Here is a 25,898-nt window from a genome sequence, read left to right on the forward strand (position 1 = left end):
TTGCTATGGCAGTGAGCAGGGTCTCTGGGTACTCATAAAGGTGTCAGCAGGTCATTGAACATAAATGTGTGTGAACTTGACCAAACCACCTTACTGCTTGTACAGGCCACATGCCCCTGCTTTTCTAGAAAAGGGAATATCTCTTTTTTGTTTGTCTTAAATTAGTTTCTCCTCCTACTGCAGAAATACAGATGTACAAATTTCTGCGCATACTTTGCACCCTACAGAATAGAATCTTAGGAATATGTACTTTGTTATAAATGCAGTGCATTTTTCTCCATGTTCAAGTTTTTGTAGCCTATCCACAAAGAGTTGTTGATTTGCAAATGCTCATTGCAATGAGCCATTGGTCTGGTTTGAATCCTCTGGCTTCTGATACATTATCAAAAGTAGATCCTCACCAGGACTCCCTTTAGATATCCTGTTGAAACCATTTGGACAAAAGGGTATACTGTGTGACATGAGACTTTTTTAAAATTTTAATTAATTTATTCATTTTTGTTTTCTTTTAGAAGGGAGGTTGCAAGGACAGAGGGCAGATATGGACGGGTGGAAAGATGAGTGGGATTGGGGTTCATGATATAAAATTCACTAAAAAGAAGTAAAAAGTAAAATAAATAAATAAATAAATAAATAAATAAATAAAAGTTATTGATTGACAATCATTGATTTTCTCCTAAGTGTGCAATAGCTGAAATATGATTTTATTTTTAGTGATTGTATTAATTATTTGGTTAATTGATGCTTGTGTGTGTGTGTGTGTGTGTGCGCGCACGCATGCGCACGTGTGTGTGGTGGCACATGTTTGTTTTGTTTGAAACAGGAATTCAAATAAACTGAGGCTGGCTTCAGGCTCCTCGTGAAGCTGTGGCCCTTCTTGAGCTTATGGTCCTCTGCCTCCATCTCCTTTATACTGAGATGGCAGGTGTATCCCACCACACCTGGTGCTAAGGATTGAACCCCAAGCTTTGTGCATGCTATGTAAACATCCTCTTGGTTGAGTTACGTCCTTAGGAAATATGATGGTACTTTTATCATATTTTATAACATGTCTATTAATTTATTCCTCTATCAACCTATATAATTTATTTTTAAACATATTGTACAGAAAATTACATCAATGCTCTCAAGATTTCAAAGGGCTGTGGTTCTTGAATGTAAATATATTGCTATCCACAGACTTTTTGTTTTCGGAGGTAAAGTTTATTTCTATTGAAACATAAACCTTAGGACAGGACAACATGATGAGTTTTGCCTTTGGTGTGACAAATTCAGGCAGGTATAGAATGATCGGTCCCTAGAATGTAGGAATCCTTCATGTGTGTATTAGAAACTGTATTGTCATGCCAAACTTGTAATTTCAAAATTAATCAAGTAAAAAGTGAATTTATACACCTAATATCCATTTATGATAGATACATAAGAGAATAGTAGAGCATATGGTGTAACACATAGCTCTGTGGTAGAAGTACTCTGTAGCTACAAGAACAGGCCCAGGAAAGAGATAACTTGATCCTCTTGGAATGGTATTCAAAAGGAAGACATGTGTCTAAGGTCTATGGGACTATGCAGATGTCATATCTATGGCCAAGGGAAAGAAACACTGTTATTCATCTAATTGAGAATGTTTAAGGACATTTTGCTCAGTCTTCTAACAGTTACAGTCTCTCAAAGTCACCCCTGATTTAGGATTTATTGTTAAAAGACTCATTAATGTCACAAATACTTATGGTGGGATGGACTGTCTTCATTTCAAACGACAGGATGTGCTTTCATATTGACCCCCAAACATGTAGATTTTTTAAAAATCAGCATTAATTGGCAAAATCAATGAAGGTGGGGAGGGCACGTGTGACTGAAATGTTCTTAGAAAGAAGATGTAGAAGGGAATGCTTAGGGCCTCTTAACTGGGAATGACGACTAGATTTTAATTAACAGCGGGTGAGTTGGGTGGTCAGCCATTTGACATTTAGGTGGATCGCGGGATATTCCTCGCCTCTGAACCACATTTTTCCAGCTTAATTAGTCCTTCTGAGATGGTCATGCCATTAGCGGCAGCCTCCCCATTTAAGATCCTTTTAAGCAGACCTTTCTATTTTTTTTCTAGTTTTGATTCCTCTCATTTTTATAGTAGCTTAATGCTATAAAAGACCAGGACTAACTCATTTTAATGACCTTGCCTGCACAAATGCTAATTTTACATTTGGCCTTATTTCTGTAGGTTTTTTTTTCATTTCTTCTTAAATATATGAATAGGAAAAAATATATTATACCTAAGACCATTTCTTTTAGGACAAAAAAATGGGAAGATTAAACCCCTTGGTGTCATCTGCCTGAAAAATCCTGTGGCTTCTGACAGGAAGGTTTTCAAATCCCTCCTTGTTCTAAGCTTCTCTGCTTTGACATCTCATTATTTTACCCAGCTACCTCTGCGTCACCTTCACCCAGTTAATTAAGTAACTCATTGAATGTATTATCCAGTCTTGATTCTCCTCTGTGACAGAGAGGGATGGGGCTGTTTCTTTACTCCACCCTCCTGCTGCTATCCCTTGCCTCCTTCCCTTCTTCCAAGGGAAGGAGGAAGGAAGGAGTGTGTCAGCATAGGGAAGGGTTGAGTTGCTTATTATCATCATTGTTGCTGTTGTTTTATTACTGTCATTGTGCTGCAGGAGATGGATCCCACAGTGTTGTACACACGGGGCAAGTATCCTACCACTGAATTATGCCTCCAGACCTATTTTATTCTTTAATTGAATTATACCTGAAAAAAGATGGAGGTGACTTTGGAAGAGGCGCTGGCTTAAGCATCTCTCTTGCACGGTCCCTTGCTAAGTTCACAGCTGTGTTAGATAGTACTGTTTGTTTTTTCCACACTCACAGGTCACAAACCTACAGTTTAGTTGGTTCATGAACTTGTTCAAGGTATGTGTGGCATATGGGCATTAGAAACTTTAATTTGATCTCACAGTGAACAGAAGACATTCTCAGAAGATGCATCTTATATGTTTTGGTATTTGCAGCTAAGTTTATAGTCCCCAAATACAGGGTGGGTGATTACTAACTTGACAAAGCCAGGATGAAGGTGGGAAGCTAAGGGTCACTTCCATCTTCTGATCTGTCACTATCTGGCATTGGAAGAGAGAGTTGGTATCCTCTGGGAAAGTTTTCTCATCCTCTGAGCATGGGGACGTCTGTGAATGGTCGGACACACAGGGATGATTCACAGCCTGTGCTTGTGTACTTTAAACTCTATGAAAGGTATGCATAGCCCTGCTGAGTTTGTTTGGATTTGGTCAAGGCAGGGATTGTATGTGGACCTAATGAGTTGAATACTGCCTGGCTGTAAATAAGACAAAGCATTTAATATGGAAGAAAATAGGAGATATTTGGAGGGAAGTACACAGGGCACATGAAAAGAATGCAGATACAAAAGGTGAAATAAAATATTTACTAAGTCAAAGCCTGAGTAGTTACAACAGAGCCTCCAGAATTGTGATCTGAGATAGAATTGGAGGTGATGATGCAGCAAGCAAAATGGAGAAAGTAAGAATTAAAGAGAGGGACACCTATGTGTATGGGACATGTGGAAGGAGAAATGAAGGGACACAGAAAAGGAGGGAGGGAGAAGTGGGAGGAGAGAGAGAGAGAGAGGAGACACAGAGTGGGAGGAAGAAGGAGAGGGAGAAAGAGTAGAGACACAGAAAGGGAGTGAGCAGAGACGAGAAGAAGGGAGAAAGTTGCAGATAGTGAAGATTTCAGAGGAAGGAAGACCCTTACCAAAAAGACGAAGTAGAAGTATTTTTTCCAAGGTTTTCCCCGTTTTAAATGAAGCATCTTTTTAGGCAGGACGTTTTAAGTGTGAGGGGCAGGTACAAAAGGAGATGGGTCAAAGTTGGGCTCAGCCATCACATTCTGCAGATTGTTTTCATCATCACTGGACAAGTATGAACTTCCAGCTACAGCATTAGAGCTGAGAGAGAACGATCCTGAAGCAACAAAATGACTATGACAACAACAACAACAAATAAAAATAAAAATAAAAACAAATAAATCCTTGTCTTCATGCACCAAATGGATGTGAGGGCTCAACATTAAAGGCCATAAAGTCAGTTAAGAAGAAGTGCAGAGATAAAAACAGATCGATGGGGACTGAGGTGGTGATTCCGTGGATACAGATATGCATTGCCTAGCCTGATGACCTAAGTGCTATCCCTAGGATGCAGGCAGGAAGGAAATAAATGACTAGTGACTGAGACATGGAGGGAGCTTGGTGGTGGTGTCAAGGGAGTAAGGGGAGCATTGAAGCTTCAGACAGGCACCCCCAGTGTGAGTGATGAATGGATGAAGCTGTGATGGGTACAACAGTTGAGCATCTAGAACAGAGATAATGATCTCTCCTGAACCTACATGTATTCCTCCCTGAATGGCAAACATTAATGAAATGTTTAGGCAGGGTAGCCTTTCCATGGACCAACATCAGGAGACAGAGGATATCACTGGCCCAGTACATCTGGTATATACTAAATACAAAGAAAGAGAAAGGAAGAAAGAGGAATAGTCCTGGGACCTCCTGGCCCCTGAAGTGGTTAGGACTAACCCTCAGCTTGATGGCATCTGGAATCGCAGAAAAGACAAATCTCTGAAGAAAGGGGTTTCTAGATTTAGTTAAGTGGAAAGACCCACGGAAACTGGGGGCAGCACCATCCCATAGGTTGACAACCAGGGCTGAATGGAAATGAAAGAGTAGAGTGCTCCCCAGCATTATCACTCTTTACTGTAGATACAGTAGGACCAGCTACCTCATGTTCTTTCCTTCATTCCTTCCCCATTATGATGTATGGTACTCTCCAATTGTGAGCAAAGGTGAAACCTTTCTTTCTTACATTGTTATAACAACAAGAGAAGTAACTAACTAATAGAGATTGGTTGTTTTAAATATAACAAGGAGGGAAAAATATTGGGACCTAATGAAGAAATAAAAAGACACTATAAACATTGGAATCATGTGTTTAGAAGCAATGGTTTATTAAAAGATATTCATGTATTTTAAAGATTTATTTTAGTATTTTTAATTATGTGTATATGACTGTATGTTTTTATGTGTGTGTGTGAGTGTAGTGCCCATGGAGACCAAAAGAGGGTGCTGAATGCCCTTAAACTGAAGTTATAGATGGTTGTGGGTGTTAGGAATGAATCTTGGGTCCTAGTATTGATGCCAACCCCTGATACTATTATTAAAATAATGTTTAATAATAATTAAAGCCTAAGTTCTTACAACTATTATCCTTGAAGACAAATCCCTTTAAGGAGACAGAAATAAATCTCTCACCACTGTTGGCAGGGTTCAGTGAAGCAGAAAGGCCTGGTTGCAGTAACTGGGTGGTCTGGCATGGATTCTGTGTTTGAAGGACTCTTGATGGCATCATTATTCCTTGATGAGCCACAAAAGTTTCACTTTAGCTATTGCTGCAGCCAAGACTCCTGCGCCTGGGACCAATTGGGTGAGCTTGAGTGACTACTAGGCCTGGAACCTCAAAGGGTGAGTTCAGTTGACTTTATCAGCTGTGGCTCTTCTCATTGTATTTACTATTACCGGAGCTAATGGCTTCCTTAACACGTGCCAGCTGTAGACAAGGGAGGAGTATCATCTGAACTTGTAGCCAGGAAGAGATGATGGGAAAAAGGAAGTCTTCTGATGAAGGTAAGGGTTTCATGTCTCCCCAAGTCCTGGTGGAGTTTCAGAGAAAGAGGGAACAAGAAGAGGAGTAGAGGAAAGTCGGGGTGCAGTGTCTTCTCGTCTCTGGGCTCCTTTCAACATGGGCATTCTTTTCTTGGATTTTTGGAGTAAAAGGGCTTTGTCTCTATTCCTGAGCAGCCTGTGAATCCTGGTGCTCATAGGGTGTAAGGGAAATGTGTAAGGTATCCCAAGATTGACACGTGACCAAGACGCAGCCATTGTCTGGAAGGTAGTTGCCATTTGTTGTAAAGATGATTTGACAGGTTTATACCAATTTCTTTTCTCAAGAAGTATATTTCTAAATAAAATTTGTATATCCATTCTCCCCCAAAATGCTTAGAAATACTTATTCATTAAAGTTTGTGTGGATTGAGCTGAAATTCACATTTCAGTAACCTCCCTGTTTACCTGCTTTGTGTCCATGGTGAGGATTCTTTATATCTGGTTCTGGATAGTGTTGAAGAATTTAAAACAGTATTACCAATTACAGCGTTGTTCAGTAGACCTCATGTTTTTCTTTCTCTTATCTGAAAATTTATATCAAGATTCTATTTCTGAGCCTCTATATGAACAGTCAGTCCCCTCTTACTTCCCACCATGTTTGTTTAAATGTAGATGGAGACACCCAGTGACTTATTTTAAAGCCGTTTGATGTTGACTTCAATTGGTTAGCTCTATTAGCAGCTCTTGTGTCCAGACTCTGTTAAACCCTGTATAAGCATTTTTCATAACAAAGATTGTACATATTAAGTAGTTAATAGAGCCTCAAAATGGTTTGAACCTGCTAATGAGTGACCAACTGCCTCATTTCATGAGTTCATTGACTGATCCATTTAAAAAAAACCTATGATGGTAGATGTGGTAGCACCTACCTTAAACTGTGAAACACTGAAAATGGGTGCAGGAAGATGCTAACTTGGTCTACATCGTAAGTCCATGTTTCAATAAACAATAAAGATAATGATGATTACAGTGATGATGATTACAATGATGATTATAATAGCACATTTTCTATATGTGTGTTACTACTTAAGCTGGAGGAGGGGCTAAGTCTATAATGCTTACTGCACAAAGATGAGGGTCTGAGCTTAAACCTATAGTACACAAGCGAGAAGACCTGAGTGACGTTGCATGCTTCCTGTCCTATCACTGAAGAGGGAAATGCAGGGGAGGTTTTCTGGGGTCAGTTTACTAACTAGTCTAACCAAACTGGTGATCTCTAGGCTCCAATGAGACACTCTGTCTTGAGAGGCCAGATGGGGAGCCATCGCAGACATTCCACCCTGGCTTCTGGACTCTACATTCATGTGCACACATACAGTACCAGTACCACGTGCACACAGGAAGACAAAAAGCAAGGAAAGAAAAGAAAGGAAAAGGATAGTTGGGGCAGGAATCAGATTAGCATAGCACTAAGTCTCCAGTTCTAAGGAAGGTAGAGTGCTTGCCTCCCAGAGTGAGTGGTATGCAAGACCTGAAGTTAGCACTTTAACACTTCAAAAAGAAAGATGAATCATGGAATCATGGAAACCTCCAAGCAAACAAACAAATGTCAATCAATCAGTCACTGATTTTGAGCCAAACAGACCAGGTTCAGCTCTCAGAGCCAGCATGTGTTAGTCTGCATCAGCTTTTTGACCCTGGGTGAGAGATGTCATCTTCATGAATTTGCTTCCTTTAAAGAGGACAAGCCATGGAGTCCCTTACAGGAGAAAGAGTCTTCTGTCAATAGATCTTTTCATATCTTTGGATCCTATAACCTTGGAATCAAAGTAGGTGGAGAAAAAAAAAAGGCATCTGTACTGAACATGCTCTGCTTTCTTTCCCCTGTCACTTCCTAAACAATATTGCATAGCAATCATATTGTCATAGACTTTCCTTGTGATAGGTATTATAATCTAGAGTTGTGTAGGAGCCCAGACCTCCACATTCCCATTGACTAACACAGTACTGTGGACATGACAGAATTAATGTGCTTAATTACATCAACCTTCTTGATTGGGGCCAGTCACCATTTGTTCTCTATGTCCTTTTTATCTTATTTCACTTCAAATGTCAATTATTTGTATGCATGAGTCCCTATTTGTCTGTATATTCCCTGTGTGTGCAGGTGCCCTCTTTCTTAGTACAACATATAGTAGTGTGGTGTCCAGGCTCCCTCAGGCATGCCCTGGATTTCTGTTATTCATTCTCAGCACAGAAATGACTCTCTCCTTGGGGTGGAAGCCAGGCTTGCTATTGTACAGAATAAAGGAACCAAAATTTTAAAGAAAATATCTTGAGTTCTCTTCTTGTATCTTAGTGCAAAATCCCTACCCTGTGAGTACATGTGGCCTTTGTGGGAAGGGTAAAAAGACAAGGAAATGTAGATTTGCTGAACGGTCTATTTTAAGGTACATCTTTCTTGTGCTCAAGAGAGGATGAGATGACTGATTTGTGGAATGAGTTATTGCAGAGTTTTGTGGCATTGGAGCCAGCATATGCACATCTGTCTCCCCTATTTGAGTTTCCTGGGAGGGCTCTGTTCCTTCCATGGTGGGTCCTTGATCCCCCCTTGGGGGACAGAGTTTCACAGCCTGTATATTGAAACATACATGTTTGTTGGGATTAAAAACCAAAGGGAAGCAATGTGATTTATTTCTAAAATATCAGGATGTATCTCCATATTGTGTATGTTGGGAAACAAAAGTAAGATACTGGTCAGCTCCATGGACTGTGACTGTGGAGTGTGGCATGTGGACACGTGAGTGGGAAGGCAGAGTTTGATATCACATGTCTTTGTCTTTTGTTCCCCATCTTATTTTTATGCAATTCCCCAAATTAGAATACAAGACATTATTATGCAGTTTTAAACACAGTGTGCTTTAGTAGATTCTCCTTCCCCTTCATCTTTCCATCCTCTAAGTTCACTGTGGGACCAAGACTTTAGCCCTAGAATCTATCATGAGTCTTGACTTTGGTTTCCTAGTCTTTGGGACAGGGTCTCTCACTGAACCTGGAACTTGCTGTTTGTGCTAGACTGTCTGCCTGTGGAGTTCTGGTGATCTTTGGTTTCTGTCCTCCCATCCCAGACTACCACTAAGCATACAGACGACCTCTGCAATGTTTAGCATTTTACATACATATTGGGGCTCTCAACTTGGGTACTTATGTCTGGACAGCACAAGATTTGCCTGTGGAGCCATCCACCAACCCTGGAGTTACTTTTATTATACTATTTATTTAATGTTAATCTATACATTGACAACCATTCCACAAGTACAGGATGTGTAGGAGGATAGACCTTTGCCAGTTCCACTTCTGTCCTTATTTACTGGGACAGGGATGGTAGCAGTAATGGTGGCCACTTGAAACACATCAACTGCTTAAGAATAGGCCAAGAAGATCACATTCCTGCCATGAGGGGTTGGTGACTGAATCGGGTGGAAAATGCTAAGCCAAGTCTCCAAGGGACAGAGAATCCCAAGAAACTAGGGCTAAGACCATGGTCTAAGTCTGTGGTCTAAGGGACCATTGCAGGACAGTGGAGGCACCCACCAGGAGTCACATCCTAGAAGCCAGTGGCTCAGCTCAGACTACTCAGCAGGAGGTCTAAGCATGCTAATTTCTTCTCTTTAAAAAGCCTTTGCATCAGCTCAGTTGACCTTCAGCTGTTTGCTTCCTTTTTAATTGGCATAAATCTTACTCTGACAGTTGGTTGTCTTTCCAGCATGTCTAATTCCTAAGAGGAAATTAAATATTGAATTAAATGGTTCTGCTGAGTCCTCATAGCTTTGGGCTCTTACCAGGCAGTTGGTTCAGTGGGTATTGAGTTAGGAACCTTCGTCAGCATCATTTCAGAGGATAATAATATCTTTTTGGAAACTGCATTTGATGTTGCCTCAATAGGTCCATTTAAGAAACTGAGGCAATGACTTGGAAGAATTAAAGAAGTCTTATACATCCTATTCAATTTGAAATATTATAAAATCATATTACCAGAGTTGGGGCATGGTTTAGTGGGAAAGAACACTTGCTGTTTAAACTTGGAAACCTGAAATTGGATCCCCAGAAACTTCCATAAAAGGTGTAGTTGTATGAGCCTGTAACTCCAGAGCTGTAGTGAAGGAATGAGGTAAGGCTAACAGGAGGACAAAAGATGATGGGGAACTGAGACAGGAGAGTCTGTGGGTATTGCAAACTGCCAGCCCCAGGTCCTATCTCAAGGGAACGAGGTAGAGATGGATAAGAGCAGAATGGCCTCTACAAATACAAGTGTGGGTGTGTGAACATACACAAATATGTACATTCATTACAAATTGTAAATTCTTTAATATGCATTAGAACACTTAATGCATGTATACTATAGAATATATGTGCTCACGGTGTTTATATGTATACTATAGAATAGTGCTCATATAGAATAGCATGTATAGCATACATACTATATGTATACTATAGAATATGTGCTCACAGTATTTCTTGTGCCAAGTTTCCTCAAGGGGTTGGTAGGCTTATGTGTTTCCCCTGCACATGAGTGCTTACTGTAGCCAACATGAATGGTAAGTCTACACAAAGTTATATGATGTAGAAGACCCAGCCCACATGCTTGGGCTGCCAGAAGGATCCTGTTTCAACTTCTCCTGTCACTGTCCTTGAACTACAGCATCACATGGAGCCAGCGCCTTTCCTGTCTAGCCTCCTTTTGAGTTGTCTCAAAGCAGAAACCTGATTTCAGTTGGAGCAAGAGAGAAAGACAGAGCCTCACGCTGCCAGCTACAGTAGCTGGAGGAGTTCACTGTAGAGTCCACGCCAGTGAAGTGAGAGTCTTAACTGGGCTACAGGAAAGAATTTCAGGATGAGCTGGTGGGGAAAGGTCTGGGATTTAATAAGGAAAGACTTTGACATAGATTTAAGCATGTCTGTAACAGGAGAATAGCAGTGTGCACACTGGGGCATGAGTATAGATTTAGAGTCACAAAGTCAAGCGTGATTCTGATGGTCATGTATAAATTTGTGGTTGCTTCTGAGGTGATATTGCTCTCGGGCTTCTAAGGAAATGCCTTTTTCTCTTTTAGCAAATGATCCTTAGAGAGGCTGCTCTCTAACAATCACCAGACAGGATTGCAAGCTGCAGGGATGAAGGCATGTCAGCAGTCGTCAAAAGAATGTTGCACACTTCTAAGTGAGAATGAATTCAAGGCCAATGCCCCTTTATTGCGTAGCAGCATTAGCTTGGAAGAGGCGGTGGGATCATTGTCAGAGCCAGAGACAATGGAGGGCAACTGAGAATGTAGTGCTTTGGGGAATGACAGAATTCTTGCACACATGGACCTATACTTGTTGGTGGTACACAAGATCAAGCCAGCCACCCTGACAGCATGGGTGGAGGAGGGGCTCATGAAGCCCTCACTCCTAGCTGAGGATTGGCTGGCAGCACAGCTGCTGGTGGAGGGAGAGCCAGGTTTCCTTCTGCTGTCCATGCTGTGCTAGGTGTCCCTACACCTATGCATGGATAAAATGGGCTCAGTGGGCAGCAAGACATGAATTTGAGAGGGTGATATGCAGTGGAAGCCTGAGAAAAGCTGAGGATTGGTTATGATCAAAACATATTGCATACATGTGCAGAGTCCTCAGAGAATAAATCAAACCTATAATTAAAAAGTCAAGGCATGTTTTGACTAAAAGTCAGGTTACCAATGTTTTGAGATTCCCAGAAAGTTACAGATTTACATCGGAGACAAAGCCACACAGACCTCAGTCATGGCTCATTGATTCCTTGGGATTTCATTAGAATTTCTCTCTTTTATTTCTATGTAGCAATCTTCATCATGATTTATTTTTTAAAGACAGAGACTCACTATGTAGCCCCAGGTGGCCTGGAACTTGCTTTGTAGACCAGACTGGCCTCAAACCCATAGAAATCCATCCTCCTCTGACTCCTGAAAGCTGGATTGAAGGCATGAGTCACCACGCATGCCTTCAATCCCAGCCTTCAGAGTAGATCTTTGTTAGTTGTTTGTGTCTTAAACACTCAACCTGGGAATGACTTCAATCAGATTTCAGAGGGAGGGGACTCTTTCCCTCCCTATTAGTTTACCTGTATTTCTGTTACTCTTCATCCACTGTGATGAACACATAATGGTGGTGTAGACAAGCAAAGCACAATGCTTCCCCATAGTCTCACATGGGGAAAGGTAGGCATCCTCACTTAGGGAGTTAGGCATCTTCATATTGGCATCTTTACTTGCAAAGGTAAGCATCTTCACATGGGTGTGTCAGGCATCTTTACATGGGGAGAGGTAGGCATCTTTTCAGGGGTGACATGTTTGTCTAATGAGTCCCTGTCTGGCTGGATATAAAACTCCCCTTCCCCCTTCTCCATCATCTGTCTGTGTCTGAGTCAAATGCACTAAACTTCAATTTGGTAATTGCATCTTCAGATTCTTTAATGAAGGTGTTTATCAACATATAAATAATTGCTGGGTAATTTTGTATTTGCCAATTGCATCCTGCTGGAAAGTAGGGCCACCCCCCCCCACACACACACACACTTGTAGAAGTCTGGAATGTCAAGGGCAGCAGTTCAGAGCAGTCCTTCATCCCAGTTCCCTGGATTCCCTCTGTCCCCTGTCTCCTTTAGCCCTATAGGTCTCCAGCTGTTCTAACTCACTATTTTGATTCTGTGGCAGTGATAAGTACAGTCCTACTTATGTGTGGGTGGATTCTGCAGGGAACATGGGGTGAAGTCACCCCCTTACTGATTTAGTTCCTTCTCTGGATAATATCACCTTGAATGTGCTCACCCCAGGCACATACCACCAAGGACTTCTTCCTGCACTCTATGCTTTAGTGTGTATATGATCCTGTGTATGTGCACACACGCATGTTTGTGTGTGTATTTGTGAGTAGGTGTATATGCCTGTGTGCATGTACACATGAATGTGTGCATGTGTTAAACATGTGTGTGCGTGTAAATATGTCCATGTATGCATGTATATGTGTGTATGTTTGATGCATGCATGTGTGCATGTGTGTGTATCCATGTGTATATCTTTGTGTATTGTGTGTGTGTGTATATCTGTGTGTGTGTGTGTGTAAGTATGTATATGGGGAAATGTGTGACTTGTATATATGGAGATACAACTTGTTAGAGTCATTTCTATCCATTTACAGTGTGAGCCCTACTTCAATTCATGAGGCTTAGCAGCAAGAGTCTTTCTCTGTTGAGTCATTTCTTGTCCCTTTGTTATTTTGACAATGTCCTTCGTTGGTCTCACCCACTAGGTAGACAGGCTAGCCAGTGTGTCCCCCTGACCAATTGTCTCTGCTTTACTTCCTCAGCCTTGTGATTACAAGTGTGCAGGAACCACTGTGTCCAACATTTAAGTAGGACCTGAGGGATTGAACTCAAGGAGAGGCGAGCACTCTATGGCTGGGCTATCATCCAGATGCCTCCTCCCCATTGTTTTGTCTGAGTCATGCAATTATCTCCATTCAGTGGGGGGAGACTGGAGATCATTCCAGTGGCTAAAAATCTAAAGTGAAAAACAGAACACCTTAGCTTCCACACTAAGAGTGCTGTGTGCCTGGAGTGCTCTTTGGAGCCTGCAACCTTGGTGAGGGTGTGGCTACATTCATTCCAGTGCCTGGCAGAGAAGAAAGGAGATATCTCAGAGCTGGCTTCCCCAGGCCCTGTTATGTTTTTTGCACATGGACTCCTGGAGAGAATTGGCAACTAACAGCCCTTCAAGAAGTATTCTTAAAAGCTGTGCTGAAATCATTCACCTCCTGTAGAAACAAGTGTGATTTACATCTAATATGGGTAATTACTTTTACAGTTAATTAAAAGCACTCTCATTAAGTCCCTGCTGTGGCACCAATGCATAGCTCTTATTTGCTAAAGGACCCTGGGTTTGAGCTCACCTTCATCACGGGGCTCCTGCCTGGAACAGCTGGCTCCCAGGGATCAGACCCATTGTGTTAAGCATCAGCCACCACCTTAGCTAAGGCCCTCTCTCTCTACCCCACCCCCACCCCGGCTCACACTTGTGTACACAGCTGAAATTGACAGCACTGAAGCCCTGTGACCAAAACCTTGGGTTAAAGCCAAATGGTTCCTGTGAGATCTGCATGCAGTCCTGGTGGAGAGAAGGCAGAGGCAGCATTTTGCTTGCTTTGTCTTCAGAATAGCTTTGTTTGTGAGAAGCCTTTGTGGCCCTAGGCTTTCTCCGCTTTTCTTTTTCTTCCAAAGGAAGTATCCTTTCTCAAAAATATGTTCTTTAAATCCTTCTAACATCCCTATGCCTACTTATAAGGCCAGTGTGTGGGCAGTTGAATCCATTTCTGTTGACTTTTACAAAGTTGATATGCTAAATCCCCAGCCACATGACACAAATCATAGACTCTCAGTGATCTTCCCTTTTAGACCTAAATCCTAGTGCTCCCCCTTTCACAATACCTATTGCTTGAAGGGGGCACCCTTAATATGCTAAACTTTTGTAAGTACATATTAATACACTGTGTCTTTAAGCCATCTCATTTTTGGAAAGAACATCATGTTTAGCAATTAAAACATGTAGTTATCGGAGAGTACAATTTTGAGGGTACAGAAAGATTGTTATTTCGGGAAGTTACAGATTTCAGAGATCTATCTGGTCCTTTCTGGTGTTTGCTGGTTTTGATAGTTTTTACAAAGCTCCCTTCTGCCATCTGCTGGCCAGATGTGATATTGTATGTGCTAAGCAAATTTGTGAAGGGAAGCTTTGTTGGGAGGCTCATTGAATACACGTTATGTTCTTCATGCCTTCAAATAAGTGGCCTAATTTGAGTCCTAACATTTCAGAAAAGTGGATTCAGACGCTAAAGCATCTAGCTGAAAGGGGCGATTTCGTAGTTGTACCAGCTCTTCTGGATCCGGTCTCTGAAAGCATCTAGCTGAAAGGCATATTTTCAGAGTTGTGCCAGCTTTCCTCCTTGAACAAGTGGTTTGTCAGCACCTCTCTTCTATATGGTGATGTCTTCTTCCAAGACACGCAGGACATGCCCTAAAATACCAAGAATATCAAGCCTCAGGGTTATTGTGTTTACTTAGCCTACAAATGAGACACAGTAAGAGGTGGCTAATAGTAATAGGATAGTTACAACATGCAATTTTTTCTACCAATCTGTATTTGCTACTGTTAGGAGTGAACTGAGATACCACAGTAACAAGGTGAGGAGGTAACAAGAGGGGACTGATAGATGTCCCATCAAGGCATCTCCTGTTTGCAGGTGTTTCATACCTCTGTTGAGCCCGGAAGCTAAAATGTCAGCATTAGTCTACACAGGAGGAACTCACAGTCTTCATTCCATTTGTTTGGTTTTTGAGACAGAGTCTCTAGTACCAAACTGAGGCTGGCTTTGAAGTCACTGTAACTGAGGGTGACCTTGAACTTCTGGTCCTCCTGCCTCCATCTCCCAGATTGCAAATTACAGATGGGCTCCCTCACACTCGGTTTATGCAGTGCTGGCCTCAAGGCTTCAGCTATGCCCGAGTCTCACCCACAGCTCCGCACTTGATGAGAATTGAAGAGCTGTTTTCCACACTGTGACTGACTTTAGGTCCTTGAATGAAATACTCAATATTAATGGCATCCTCTGCTGTGGGCTCTGAGACATAACCTAGGGACACTGATGAATTTGAGTGTCTTATACCAGCAACCATCTGCATGGATGTGGTCACTTCTTCATCCTCCTTGAAACTCAGTTTTGTCTTCTACGAAAGGGGAGAGCTGGGCTATATGGCCACTGCAGATTAAGTTTCTTTGTATAATATGCTTTGGAAATGGAAACAAATAACAACAACAACAACAACAAACAACATAAGCCAAAATTAGAGTTGCATAAAATAGCCAAGATGCTCTCTGTCTTGGCTTCTAAGCTCACATGCATTGACTTATTGCTTCATTTATTTATCTGTCTATTGAGAAAGGATATTAGCATGTAACCTAGACTTGTCTTTAACTTATGATCCTCCTGTCTCCAACTTACAGGAATGATAGATGAGTCCTACCATGGCCCCAGGCCCATTATATAAACACACATATACACACAAATCTCTTCATATGTTCTATATTTGTATGTCTATGCATACACGTCTCTCTCTCTCTCTCTCTCTCTCTCACACACACACACACACACACACACACACACATAAATACAGAAAGCTTTACTCATGGCAAAGGTAGGGTTTTTTAAATAGGGATATATCTGAAGCCCTTCATTGGAGTTGTTTTTAAATGAGCAATTGTTATTTTTTCAGGTCAATAGGAAAGCACAGCACACGGGCAATCAGAAAGACCTGCATATGCAGACAAAACCAGCTCCAGTACTGACTCAAGGTTTCATGGATTCTGCCCTCCTGGAGTAGGAGGACACTGTACCTGGTGTTCATGACCCCAACTTAGCTGTCAGGTCAAGTGCGAGCAGCCCGCTCTTGTCTTCTTGTTGCACTTCCAGAATAGATGATTGACATCATCAGTTCAGCATCTCAGATTTGTGGTAGGAAAGCACACGGGGCCTCAGTATGCCCATCTGCCATGGCCCTGGAACTCCTGCTCAGAAGGCCTATCTTCTCTCTGTCTGCAATCTTTCAACCACACATTTCTTTAGTGGTCAGCAGCTTAGATTTGAGTTTTAATTCTCCACAGTTACTTTGACAAATGACCACAGGTGCCTTTAATCAACAGAAATACATTCTGTCTCTCTTCTGAAGGCTGCAAGTCTGCGACTGAGGTATGAACAAGGCTGTGCTCCCTCTGGAGTCAGGAGTCCTTTGGCTGACTACAACACTGCTCCAGTGTATGCCTGTCTTTGAGTGGCCTGGCACTTCTCTCATCAAAAGTCTCCATGTATGAGAGTTGGGGCTTTATGGATAAGGTAGAATCTGTCTGTCTCATGAGCTCAGTCACATCTGCACATACCCCATTACCAGATATTATTGAATGTAGTAGTCTGGAGATTATATCTGTATCATCTGTATCTATATCTATCTATGTCTATATATGGTGAGTTATAATTCAACCATGTATAGGCCCTTTCCTCTGCACAGTGTGAGGTATCTGGGGTTTCAGTAGCACTGTCTTGTGACCTTATTCTTAGGGGACTTCATGTCCCAGCCCTTCAGAGTCATGGATTAGACTCACAGATGACCCAGGATCATTCTGTATCCATCCTGTGACAAGAAACTCTGACCTAAAGAACTCTTTAGAAACAACCAACATGCACAGCATAGAAGTAAAGAAATCTATCTTAGGAATTAGGAAAAGGAATCAGACTTCTCTGGACAACCAATCCCTGCGGGCTGTGGTGTCTGAGAGCTGGAAGAACACAGAGGGTTCAGAAGAGAACACTTTAAAGAATGCTAAAATGCTGGGTCTCAGCTCTCCATATAGACCTGGGATTCACCAAGGTTATGGAAAGAAGCCATCAATGGGCTCATGCATACCAAGACTTTCTTACAGAAAGGCAACCAACAATACCTTCCAGTGAAGGAAGTGGCTATTGTCACTATCACCTAAAAGATGTTAGTCTCAGCTCTTCTTTTTGAAAAGCTTGTGTATATGTTCATGTTTTCCTATGCACATTCACCCGTATGTGCAGAGGTCATCATCAGCTGGCTGCATTAGTTGCTTGCCATCTTGCATTTTGGGATGGAGACTCTCACTGAGCCTGGAGCTCACTAGTTCATCCAGATGTGCTGACCTATGCACTCCAGGGCTTTCCCCTTCTCTGCCTCCCAGATGTGGAGATCACACACACAACTCTACACCTGGCTGTATTTATTTATTTATTTATTTATTTATTTATTTATAAACAAAGTTCCTGGTATCGACTTCAGATCTCCAGGCCAGCACAGTAAGCCCTGACTGAGCAAACTCCCAGCCCTCAGTCAGTCTACTTTGGCAGAGGCCCCACTGTGGCATAACTAACTCTAAACACAGTGGTCGCATGTTCTGCTGAGTCTCATCTGTGGCCAGCAACTGGAGTCCTTGCTGGAGGCAGTCCAGCTGTCTGCTCCGGGAAGCCAATGAGCTGCTTCTGCAGGAAAATTGATTGCTTGGCGATGAGTACAAGCGTTCAGATTCATACTTAATACTTAAGTCATTGAGTTATTTTCTAAGCGAAGTTATCAAGTGGGCCTGAAGTACTTACACGACGCCTTGGGTTCAGAAAAGGTCACCTCAGAACCCATCCGGAGACGCCTGCTCTGTGCAGAGCGATCTGAACAATAATTTGTTCAAGCCCAAAGTGACATTTTTCCAATTTGAGCCCAACATTGTTCAGAAGCGAGTGCCGTCCCCTGGGGCGCCTTCAGTGTGGATCTGAGGCGCATGACAAACCAACAATATCATCTAAATAAAAAATCCAGCCTAGGTTTAGTAAATTAATTCTGACAAGAATAAATTGGATAATCTAAGAGAAACGGCAGGGCTCCCATCTTGCCAGGTGGCTGTCTCCTTCTCCACTCCCCCTCCATCACTCAGGTGGGCTCTCCATAGCATATTAAAAACAAAGACCTGCCTTGGGTTCATGGAATTCATCGGTTTATTGATTAACACCTTGCTATTTCTTCAGGGTCAGCAGAATCTTTCCACCCCCCATTTCTAACCTGACGTGTTTCCACTATGAAGGAGGGAGAAAGTCCCTGCTTCACCTGGTCAGCATGAGGCAAAGCATCAGGGCCCCAGGACTGTCCGCTGGGTCACCAAGTGACTTTTAAACTAATACCTGGTACCAGTGGTTAAAGCAACAATAGCCGCAGGCCACCTTGGTCTCATACCTTCCAGCGGGCGCTCATCCACCTTGGTCTCATACCTTCCAGCGGGCGCTCATCCACCGAGCTCCACCTTTCTTTCTCTTTGATTTGTTTTAACGTTTGACAGTGTCTTGCTTTCAGAAAGTTGCCCCAGCTGAGCTTGAACTTTAACCACGGGCTTTCTACCTGCACCTGAATAATGACCCAAAGGTTTATTATTTGTTAATAAATGCCTAGACCTTAAGTTAGGCTTGTTCCCCAATTAACCTGTAAGTCAATTTACCCATTTATACTAGTCTGTCTCTCATGTGGTTTGTTACCTATCCGAGTCTGAACAGTCAATCTTCTGTTTCTGAGGATTCCAGAGATCCTCAGTCCCTGTTGGAAGCCCCCCCCCCTTCGATTCTCCCTCAGCTTATTGGCCATTAGGTTCTTATTGACAGGTGGTGCTTCCATACAATTCCCAAGAGATTATACGTACAGTGAACTGACTCTGTAGCCCAGGCTAGCCCTGCTTGAACATGTGATCTTCTACCTTTAGCCTTTCCAGTAGCTGGGATGACAGGCCAGCAGCCCCAGGCCTGCCCCTCCTGGCGCAGCTCTCCATGCACTTTCCCCAGGGAGAAGGTGCTCCTTGTCCCTTCCCCCAAACCTAGTTCATCTGCAGCATTTGTCCTGTGACAAGTGAGCTCTTCCTTCCTTCCTTCCTTTCTTCCTTCCTTTCTTCCTTCCTTCCTTCCTTCCTTCCTTCCTTCCTTCCTTCCTTCTTCTCTCTTTTTCTCTTTCTCTCTTTTCTTCTTCTAGGAACCTCTATAAACTTCCTGAGACCTAAGATGGCCATAAAATGTATTTTAAAACATTTATTTATATATTCTTCTCTCATGTGTTACATCACAACCACAGTTTTGAAGTTTCCCCTCCCCACTCTCCTAGTCTCCCACCCCCTCTTCCCTAGATTTCCAGACCCACTCCTCCATTTTTGTTCAGGAAAGAGCAGGTCTCCCAGGGAGACCAGGGTCTCCCAAAACATCCAGGTCATTGCTCCTGGGGTTCCAAGTTGCTCCCTGAGAACGAGGCCATGCGTTCAGCTGTGGTTAGCTGTGATTTTGTGTATGCTACTGATCTCTGCTCTCTTCCCCTACCCTTTGTTGGCTTGCTTCCCTCTTGCTGAAGGCCCACTGTCCTTGCTAGAGTTCACATAAAACTCCATCTGTGTTCCTCCATTGGCTGTGCTTCATCACCCCAGGAGCCCATCATGCAGTCTGGACCATCCTGAGGACTCAGCTCAGGGCCACTTCCTTTGATTGAAACCTGAGGCTCCTGCGTGCAGCTTTGCACATCCTCCCCAAATTGTTTTTTCACAGCAGTGCATAGCTTCTTCCAGGTACATTTATCCATCCTCCTTTTGTATTTCCCCTTGTCCCCAGGATACAAGGACTGTCAAGGCAGGTTTTTCCCTGTGTTTTGTACGCTATTGGGTCCCTTTGTATCTAGAACCTGGCCTGATATGAGTGGGTACTAAATATCTCCCATTTGTTTTTTACATGTTTTCACTCATTCCATGTGTGTGAGGGCAAGTACATGCTATTGAATATCGGTACATGTCATGGGAGAGCTTATTGGAGCTGGACTTCTCCTTCTACTAAGTGTATCCTGGTGATTTAGTGAGTTTGTTAGACAGGCACAGATGTCTTTACTTAATGATCCATCATTTGAACCCTGAATCTTTTGCATAAATAAATCAGTGGAATAATTTTTTGTGTGAATGTGTCTTTTCTTCTATCTAGCAAGTTCCTTAAAGTTAGTTTTCATCTTTGTATGAGGAGAAAAGAAAAAAAAAACAACAAAAAGGATTAGATGTACCTGCTGGCTGGTTTTGTGTGTCAACTTGACACAGATGGAGTTAACTCAGAGAAAGGAGCTTCAGTTGGGGAAGTGCCTCCATGAGATCCAGCTGTGTGGCATTTTCTCAATTAGTGATCAAGGAGGAAGGGCTCTTTGTGGGTGGTGGCATCCCTGGGCTGGTAGTCTTGGGTTCTATAAGACAGCATAGCAAGCCAGGGGAAGCAAGCTGGGAAGAAACATCCCTCCATGGCCTCTGCATCAGCTGTTGCTTTCTGACCAGCTTGAGTTCCAGTCCTGACTTCCTTTGGTGATGAACAGCAATGTGGAAGTGTAAGCCAACTAAACCCTTTCCTCCCCAACTTGCTTCTTGGTCATGATGTTTGTGCGGGAATAGAAACCCTGACTAAGACAATGTAGAAAGGCATTAAATATAAGTGACTTTGTGACAGCTGAGTGAAGGATGGACAGATAAATGAATGAGTGGGTGAGTGCATACATGGATGGGTGGGTGGGCAGGCAAACATGCAGCTAGATGGACAGGTAGAAGGGCTAATGGATAGATGAACAAATGGATGGACTGATAGATGAATGGGTAGATGGATGAACATATGTATGTATGAATGTATGTGGATGCATAGATGAATAGATAGGTACATTGATGAGTAGATGGCCAGGCAGGCATACTGATAGATAAATGGGTGCATGGGTAAATGGATATAAGTATAGTTGGGAAGTAGATCGATTGATAGTTAGATGGATGGATAAAAGAAGAGGTGGATAAGTGGGCAGATAGATCGAGGGATGGGTGGATATAGGCAGACTGATGGACTGGTAAACGGGTGGTTGTTGGATGAGTAGATGGATGCATTGATGGTTGGGAGGATGAGCGTATAGATGCTGGACAGAGAGATGAATAGGAAGATGGCTGAATGAGCAAAACCAATGACTACGTGGTGATGGCTTAAGTTGAAGCCAGCTATATTTGCATGTGACAAGTGTAGAAGCGTCCATTAAGTCTACTTTAACAGTTCCTTTTCATACAAATAAAGTCACTAGGGGAAGGGAGAGATAATTTTACTGGTGCTCAGTTTCTCTTTACTGATCTCTGACCCATAGCACTCTGGTTCACCCCTCATCTGTCTGTAAGAAAGCTTCCTTACAACACTCATATGCCTCTAATGCAAACAGCACCATGTCCACCTCCAAACCCACCATAAAGGGCAATGACTCGAGAAAGAGCTGCTAAGAGCTGCTGGGAGTGTCATCCATTATTAATATAAAGGGCACCTCAGCAGCACCACAGAAGGTCCTCCAAGTACAAGGCTGACTCCTGTTCTTTCTCCTCCTCCAGGATATCAAAGGCGACTCCAATAACTGCGCGCAGACAGAGGACAGAAAGGTAAGTCGATATATTTTGTCTTTCTGGTTTCAAACCCAGTAAGCATGTTGTAATGGCAGCCTGGGAGTTTCAGGTATAGCTCACCAGACCACACTCTGCAGGTGACTTGTGCATTGACAGCTGCAGACCGACGACTTAAACTATCCATCATTTTATTCCTCTCCAGTCTGTGTTGTTTCTAATAGCTGCAGAGAGGAGTGTATGTGCAATGTGATTAGATTCTACAAGAAAGTGTACCTGTGGTTTTATTCTACTATCCTTCTTTTCAGAAAAAAAAAGCTTATTGATGTTTCATATCACAATTTAAGTGAATGTGGTTAATGTTTGATGTACCATATGTTATATATCATACATACCATCATATAACATTACATGAATTATAGAATAGATGATGTCTAGAGTCTGCAGGTATAGCTATGTGTATCTGATCCATGTGTATTTACTTGAAAGAGACCTTACATGAATTTCCTTCAGGACCTATCCACATAAGCAGCAACTTCCTATTTGAGATGGAAGACCAGTGGAAAGTTACCTAGCAGATATATGGGTTTTCCACCCATTTGTTCGTTAGCTTTGGACCCGTCAGGAGAAGCAACTGTCAGATCATTGTTCTCAGTCTCTCCTTATTAGCAAAAGTTCAAAGAATTTTCTATGGCAAAGCACAATGGAACACAGAGGAGGTACAGAAGCAAGAACATGGGGCACGAACCTCAGGGATACTCCTGACACCATCTATGGGTTTAGGACAGTGTCTCTCTTTGCAATGGAACCACTGTGGCCCCATGTGGTCATTAATTTTTTGAGCAATAATTTCATGATGGCCAGGGCATCTGCTGATTAATGTGTTCGATGAATCCACAGAAAAGGATTTGTTTGTAAATATGAAGCCATTGCCTGTACAGTTTTAGGGCGTGTTCATCACAGCACTTCATGTTTATACTACAGCTTTGCTTTAGCTGATTTCTGCTTCCATGCAAATGGTGAAGGATCACACGTGCTGTAATAGAGCCTTCTGTTGAGCACATATGTGGATATCTATGGCTGGGACACAAGAACTTGCCACTTACGTGACACCACATACTCTCATAGACTTTCCCTACCAGTTTATCCTTTTCCAGCCGTTGATCCCGTATCACTGTGCTCAGAAAGCTGGCTGCCAAAATCAGATGCTCTTCTTTTCCTTGAAAAGTTTATGATGTCCACAAGTATATTTATGATTGGTGTAAATTTTAAGAAATGAATTCCTGATAGAGTTTGAAAGCTCCCAGGGTAGTAGGTGCTGAAGAAATAACTTCAGCTCTCTCATTAACAAGATAAATGGGCTGGAATATGTTCTGAGATTTCTAAGCCACCCTGGCTCTGTTCCACCTGCACTCTCTGTCTGTGGTCTGTCTATCCATTCCCAACACCTGGCTCTACGGCTTATCTGTGATGTGTACTGAGGGATGAAGTTATACAGGGCTATTCTCTACATAGTTTCAATTCTCCTGGAGAAAGGAAAACGCATGCACATGCGTGTTCACACACATACACACATTTGTGCACACATGCCCATGAATGTATACAGGCGCACACACACAGGCATACATTCCCATGTGCGCATGCCACACCCAATCTTCTCTCTTGGCATAGGCTTGGCTTACGCTGGAAATGTTAGATAAAGCATTTCTAAACGGTTTCTCACTGTTCCCTGAGACTGAGCTGACTGATCGGCAAGTGAACCCAAGAGCTGCAGCAGAAGTGATGTGTCTTCCTGACGTGCGCAAACAGAAGCCTGCTCAGGCTCCATTTCCTTGGCTAAGGATGCCGTAGCTTCTAGAGTTCTTTACCTCCGTGGGAGACTCTTAATCAAATTCTAAGCATCCCAAAGGGAAGCACCTCCGGCCTCATCAGAAAAGCTCATGCCCTGTAGACACTGCCTGACACAGCCTGCGACCACACAGGGAGATGGCTACTGTAGCCCCCGAAGTGGCTATCATTTGTGTCGAAGAATGCATCACAGCCTTTCTGCTACTATGAAGTATAACTTGTTACCAGGGTTTATACATTTGAAGAGATGGACCTTCTTCTGGGGTGTGCATGTACCCCTATGTACCTCTCTCTGTAACCTAAATGCTTCAGAAAAGATTGGTAATTTAATAAAGTGGAACTAAATGACAAGAGATGACAGAGGTGCCACAATAATACATAAACCTGCCTCAGAAGCAGCGGTCCCTTGGCCCAGTGTGGATTTTTACAACTGAGGGCTTTTGATGGAGGCTTGGCAAGCTTTTCTCTAAAGCAAAGCTCCTGTTAGTGGAGAAAACAGGACAGTGCCCTTCCAGCCCCGCCCCCACCCCACCACTGCAAGAGCTTGCAGCATCCAAATGGAACTTTGATTTTTTTCAACTTTGTCATTTTTGGTTTTTGTTTTTAGACCTTCCTTTGCTTCTGTCTTCCTGCAGGCTCTGCCCCTCCATCTGCACCTTTGCCTGTATACCTAGCTGCATTTCTTACTGGTAGAATGTTTTTTTTTTTGAACTATCAACACTTCAGTACAGTTCTGTTCCTGCTGCCCTCTTCCTTGTGCACCCTCTTCTCGATAGTGCCTTATGTAGACCAAGCTGGCCTCATACTTGTTCTGTAGCTGGAGATGACCTTGAACTTCATTTTCTGTGGCCTCTACCTCTGGAGCGCTTGAATTATAGACTTATGTCACTATAGCCTAATAACGTGACACCATGGATCCAGCTCAGGGCTTTGTGCATGCCAAGCAAGCACCCTACCAGATGAGTCACATAGATAGTGATGTTTATTTGGAAATGAGGCCTTGCCCTCTTGCATCCTGGGATGATTGGAAGAACCATGACAGTCCCTACTCAGTCAAAACTCCCTGGGAGATGCTTTTATTTTTGCATTTTATTTTATCTATTATATACATGTATATAATATATAGATGTTATATATAGAGATCATAGATATACTATATATATGTGTGTATATATATGTATATATATATTGTGTGTGTGTGTGTGTGTCAAAGTACACTTATAAGGTCAGAGGAAAACTTTTAGGAGTTGGTTCTCAACTTTGAGCATCCCAGAGACTTAGTGGCTCCCAAAGAAGACTCAGCAGATAAAGAAGACATTCATTGTCTCTCCTGTTTGCCTGTATCTTGGCTGTCTGGTTTCTTTTTGGGACAACAGAAAGCTCATTGTCAAGTGGGAAACTTTACCTTGTTGTTTATGGGAAATTTCTTGGTGGATACCAAGATATGATCTTATTTTGTTCTTGAGACTTGTGATTAGATGAACTAGCAGAGCTCCTGAGTCTATACCCACATCATAAAAGGGTCCTTACATCTCCTTTGATCTCCTGGAAGATGCCACTGGAACATATTACAGGCATATTGAGTGTGGTACTCTGGTACTTGCTACTGGACTGTAGGTGATGCCTCCCCAGTCATAAGACTAATGTGGATTCAGCAAAGCTGATGGGAGGTAGCCTATCACCCTGCCTCCATGCCTGCCTGTGTACAGCTGCACAAGCATGGCATTACAGCACCTGTGTTCATACTCCGGGAACTGACACATTTGAATTCGTTTTTATTTGTGGTGTAAAATCCATCTGAATTTCAAACTATGATGAGGACGGTGATTCTGGTGATGAGCATAGAGGCTTGCACATCAGTCAAGGAGAGTCTGTCAGGAGAAGACAAGAGCCCATTTGTCAAAAGCTGTAAACACAGGCAGGGGTTCAACTTCCCACTCTGTACCTGGCCTGGAAGAGCTAGACAGCTCCAGATCTGCCAGAAAATTGTCCAGACGGGTTTGGGTGATTCTGAAAGTTATAGCTCAAGTTTCCTTTGTGTGGGCTTGAAGATGTGATGGTTAGAGACAGTGACCTATTTTGCTTAGTGTTATGCATTCAGAATATATCTTTGGCCAGCACTTGCACTGCAAGAGAGACAGGTAGTATTGAAGAACTGTATCAGCAGGTATGGATACAAGAGGGCCCATTTCTATCCTGTAGTGGAAATAGATCAAAGCCCCAAAGGTTAAGGTGTCTTGAGTCTTGACCCAGGCTGGGAGGATCTTTTTGCTGATGCAGTGGTCTCTGAGTCATCTATACCCCTATAAGTAACTCCTCACTAATTCTCT

General features: G+C 42.6%; 1 protein-coding gene across 29 annotated transcripts in view; it reads left to right on the top strand.

Moving 5' to 3' along the window:
- The window catches only part of Rbfox1 (RNA binding protein, fox-1 homolog (C. elegans) 1), a 1,527,688-nt gene that overhangs the window by 581,315 nt on the left and 920,475 nt on the right, over positions 1–25,898 (top strand). For all 29 annotated transcript variants that reach the window (NM_021477.5, NM_001359725.1, NM_001359724.1 and 26 more), the window contains one exon: positions 21,712–21,759. Coding sequence is in view for 21 of the 29 variants with exons in the window: in XM_006522173.4 (XP_006522236.1) it covers positions 21,712–21,759 (48 nt within the window). In the remaining 8 variants the exon portion in view is untranslated. The remainder of the gene's footprint in view (positions 1–21,711; positions 21,760–25,898) is intronic.

This window comes from Mus musculus, chromosome 16 (genome assembly GCF_000001635.26).
Source record: "Mus musculus strain C57BL/6J chromosome 16, GRCm38.p6 C57BL/6J".
NCBI lineage: Eukaryota > Metazoa > Chordata > Mammalia > Rodentia > Muridae > Mus > Mus musculus.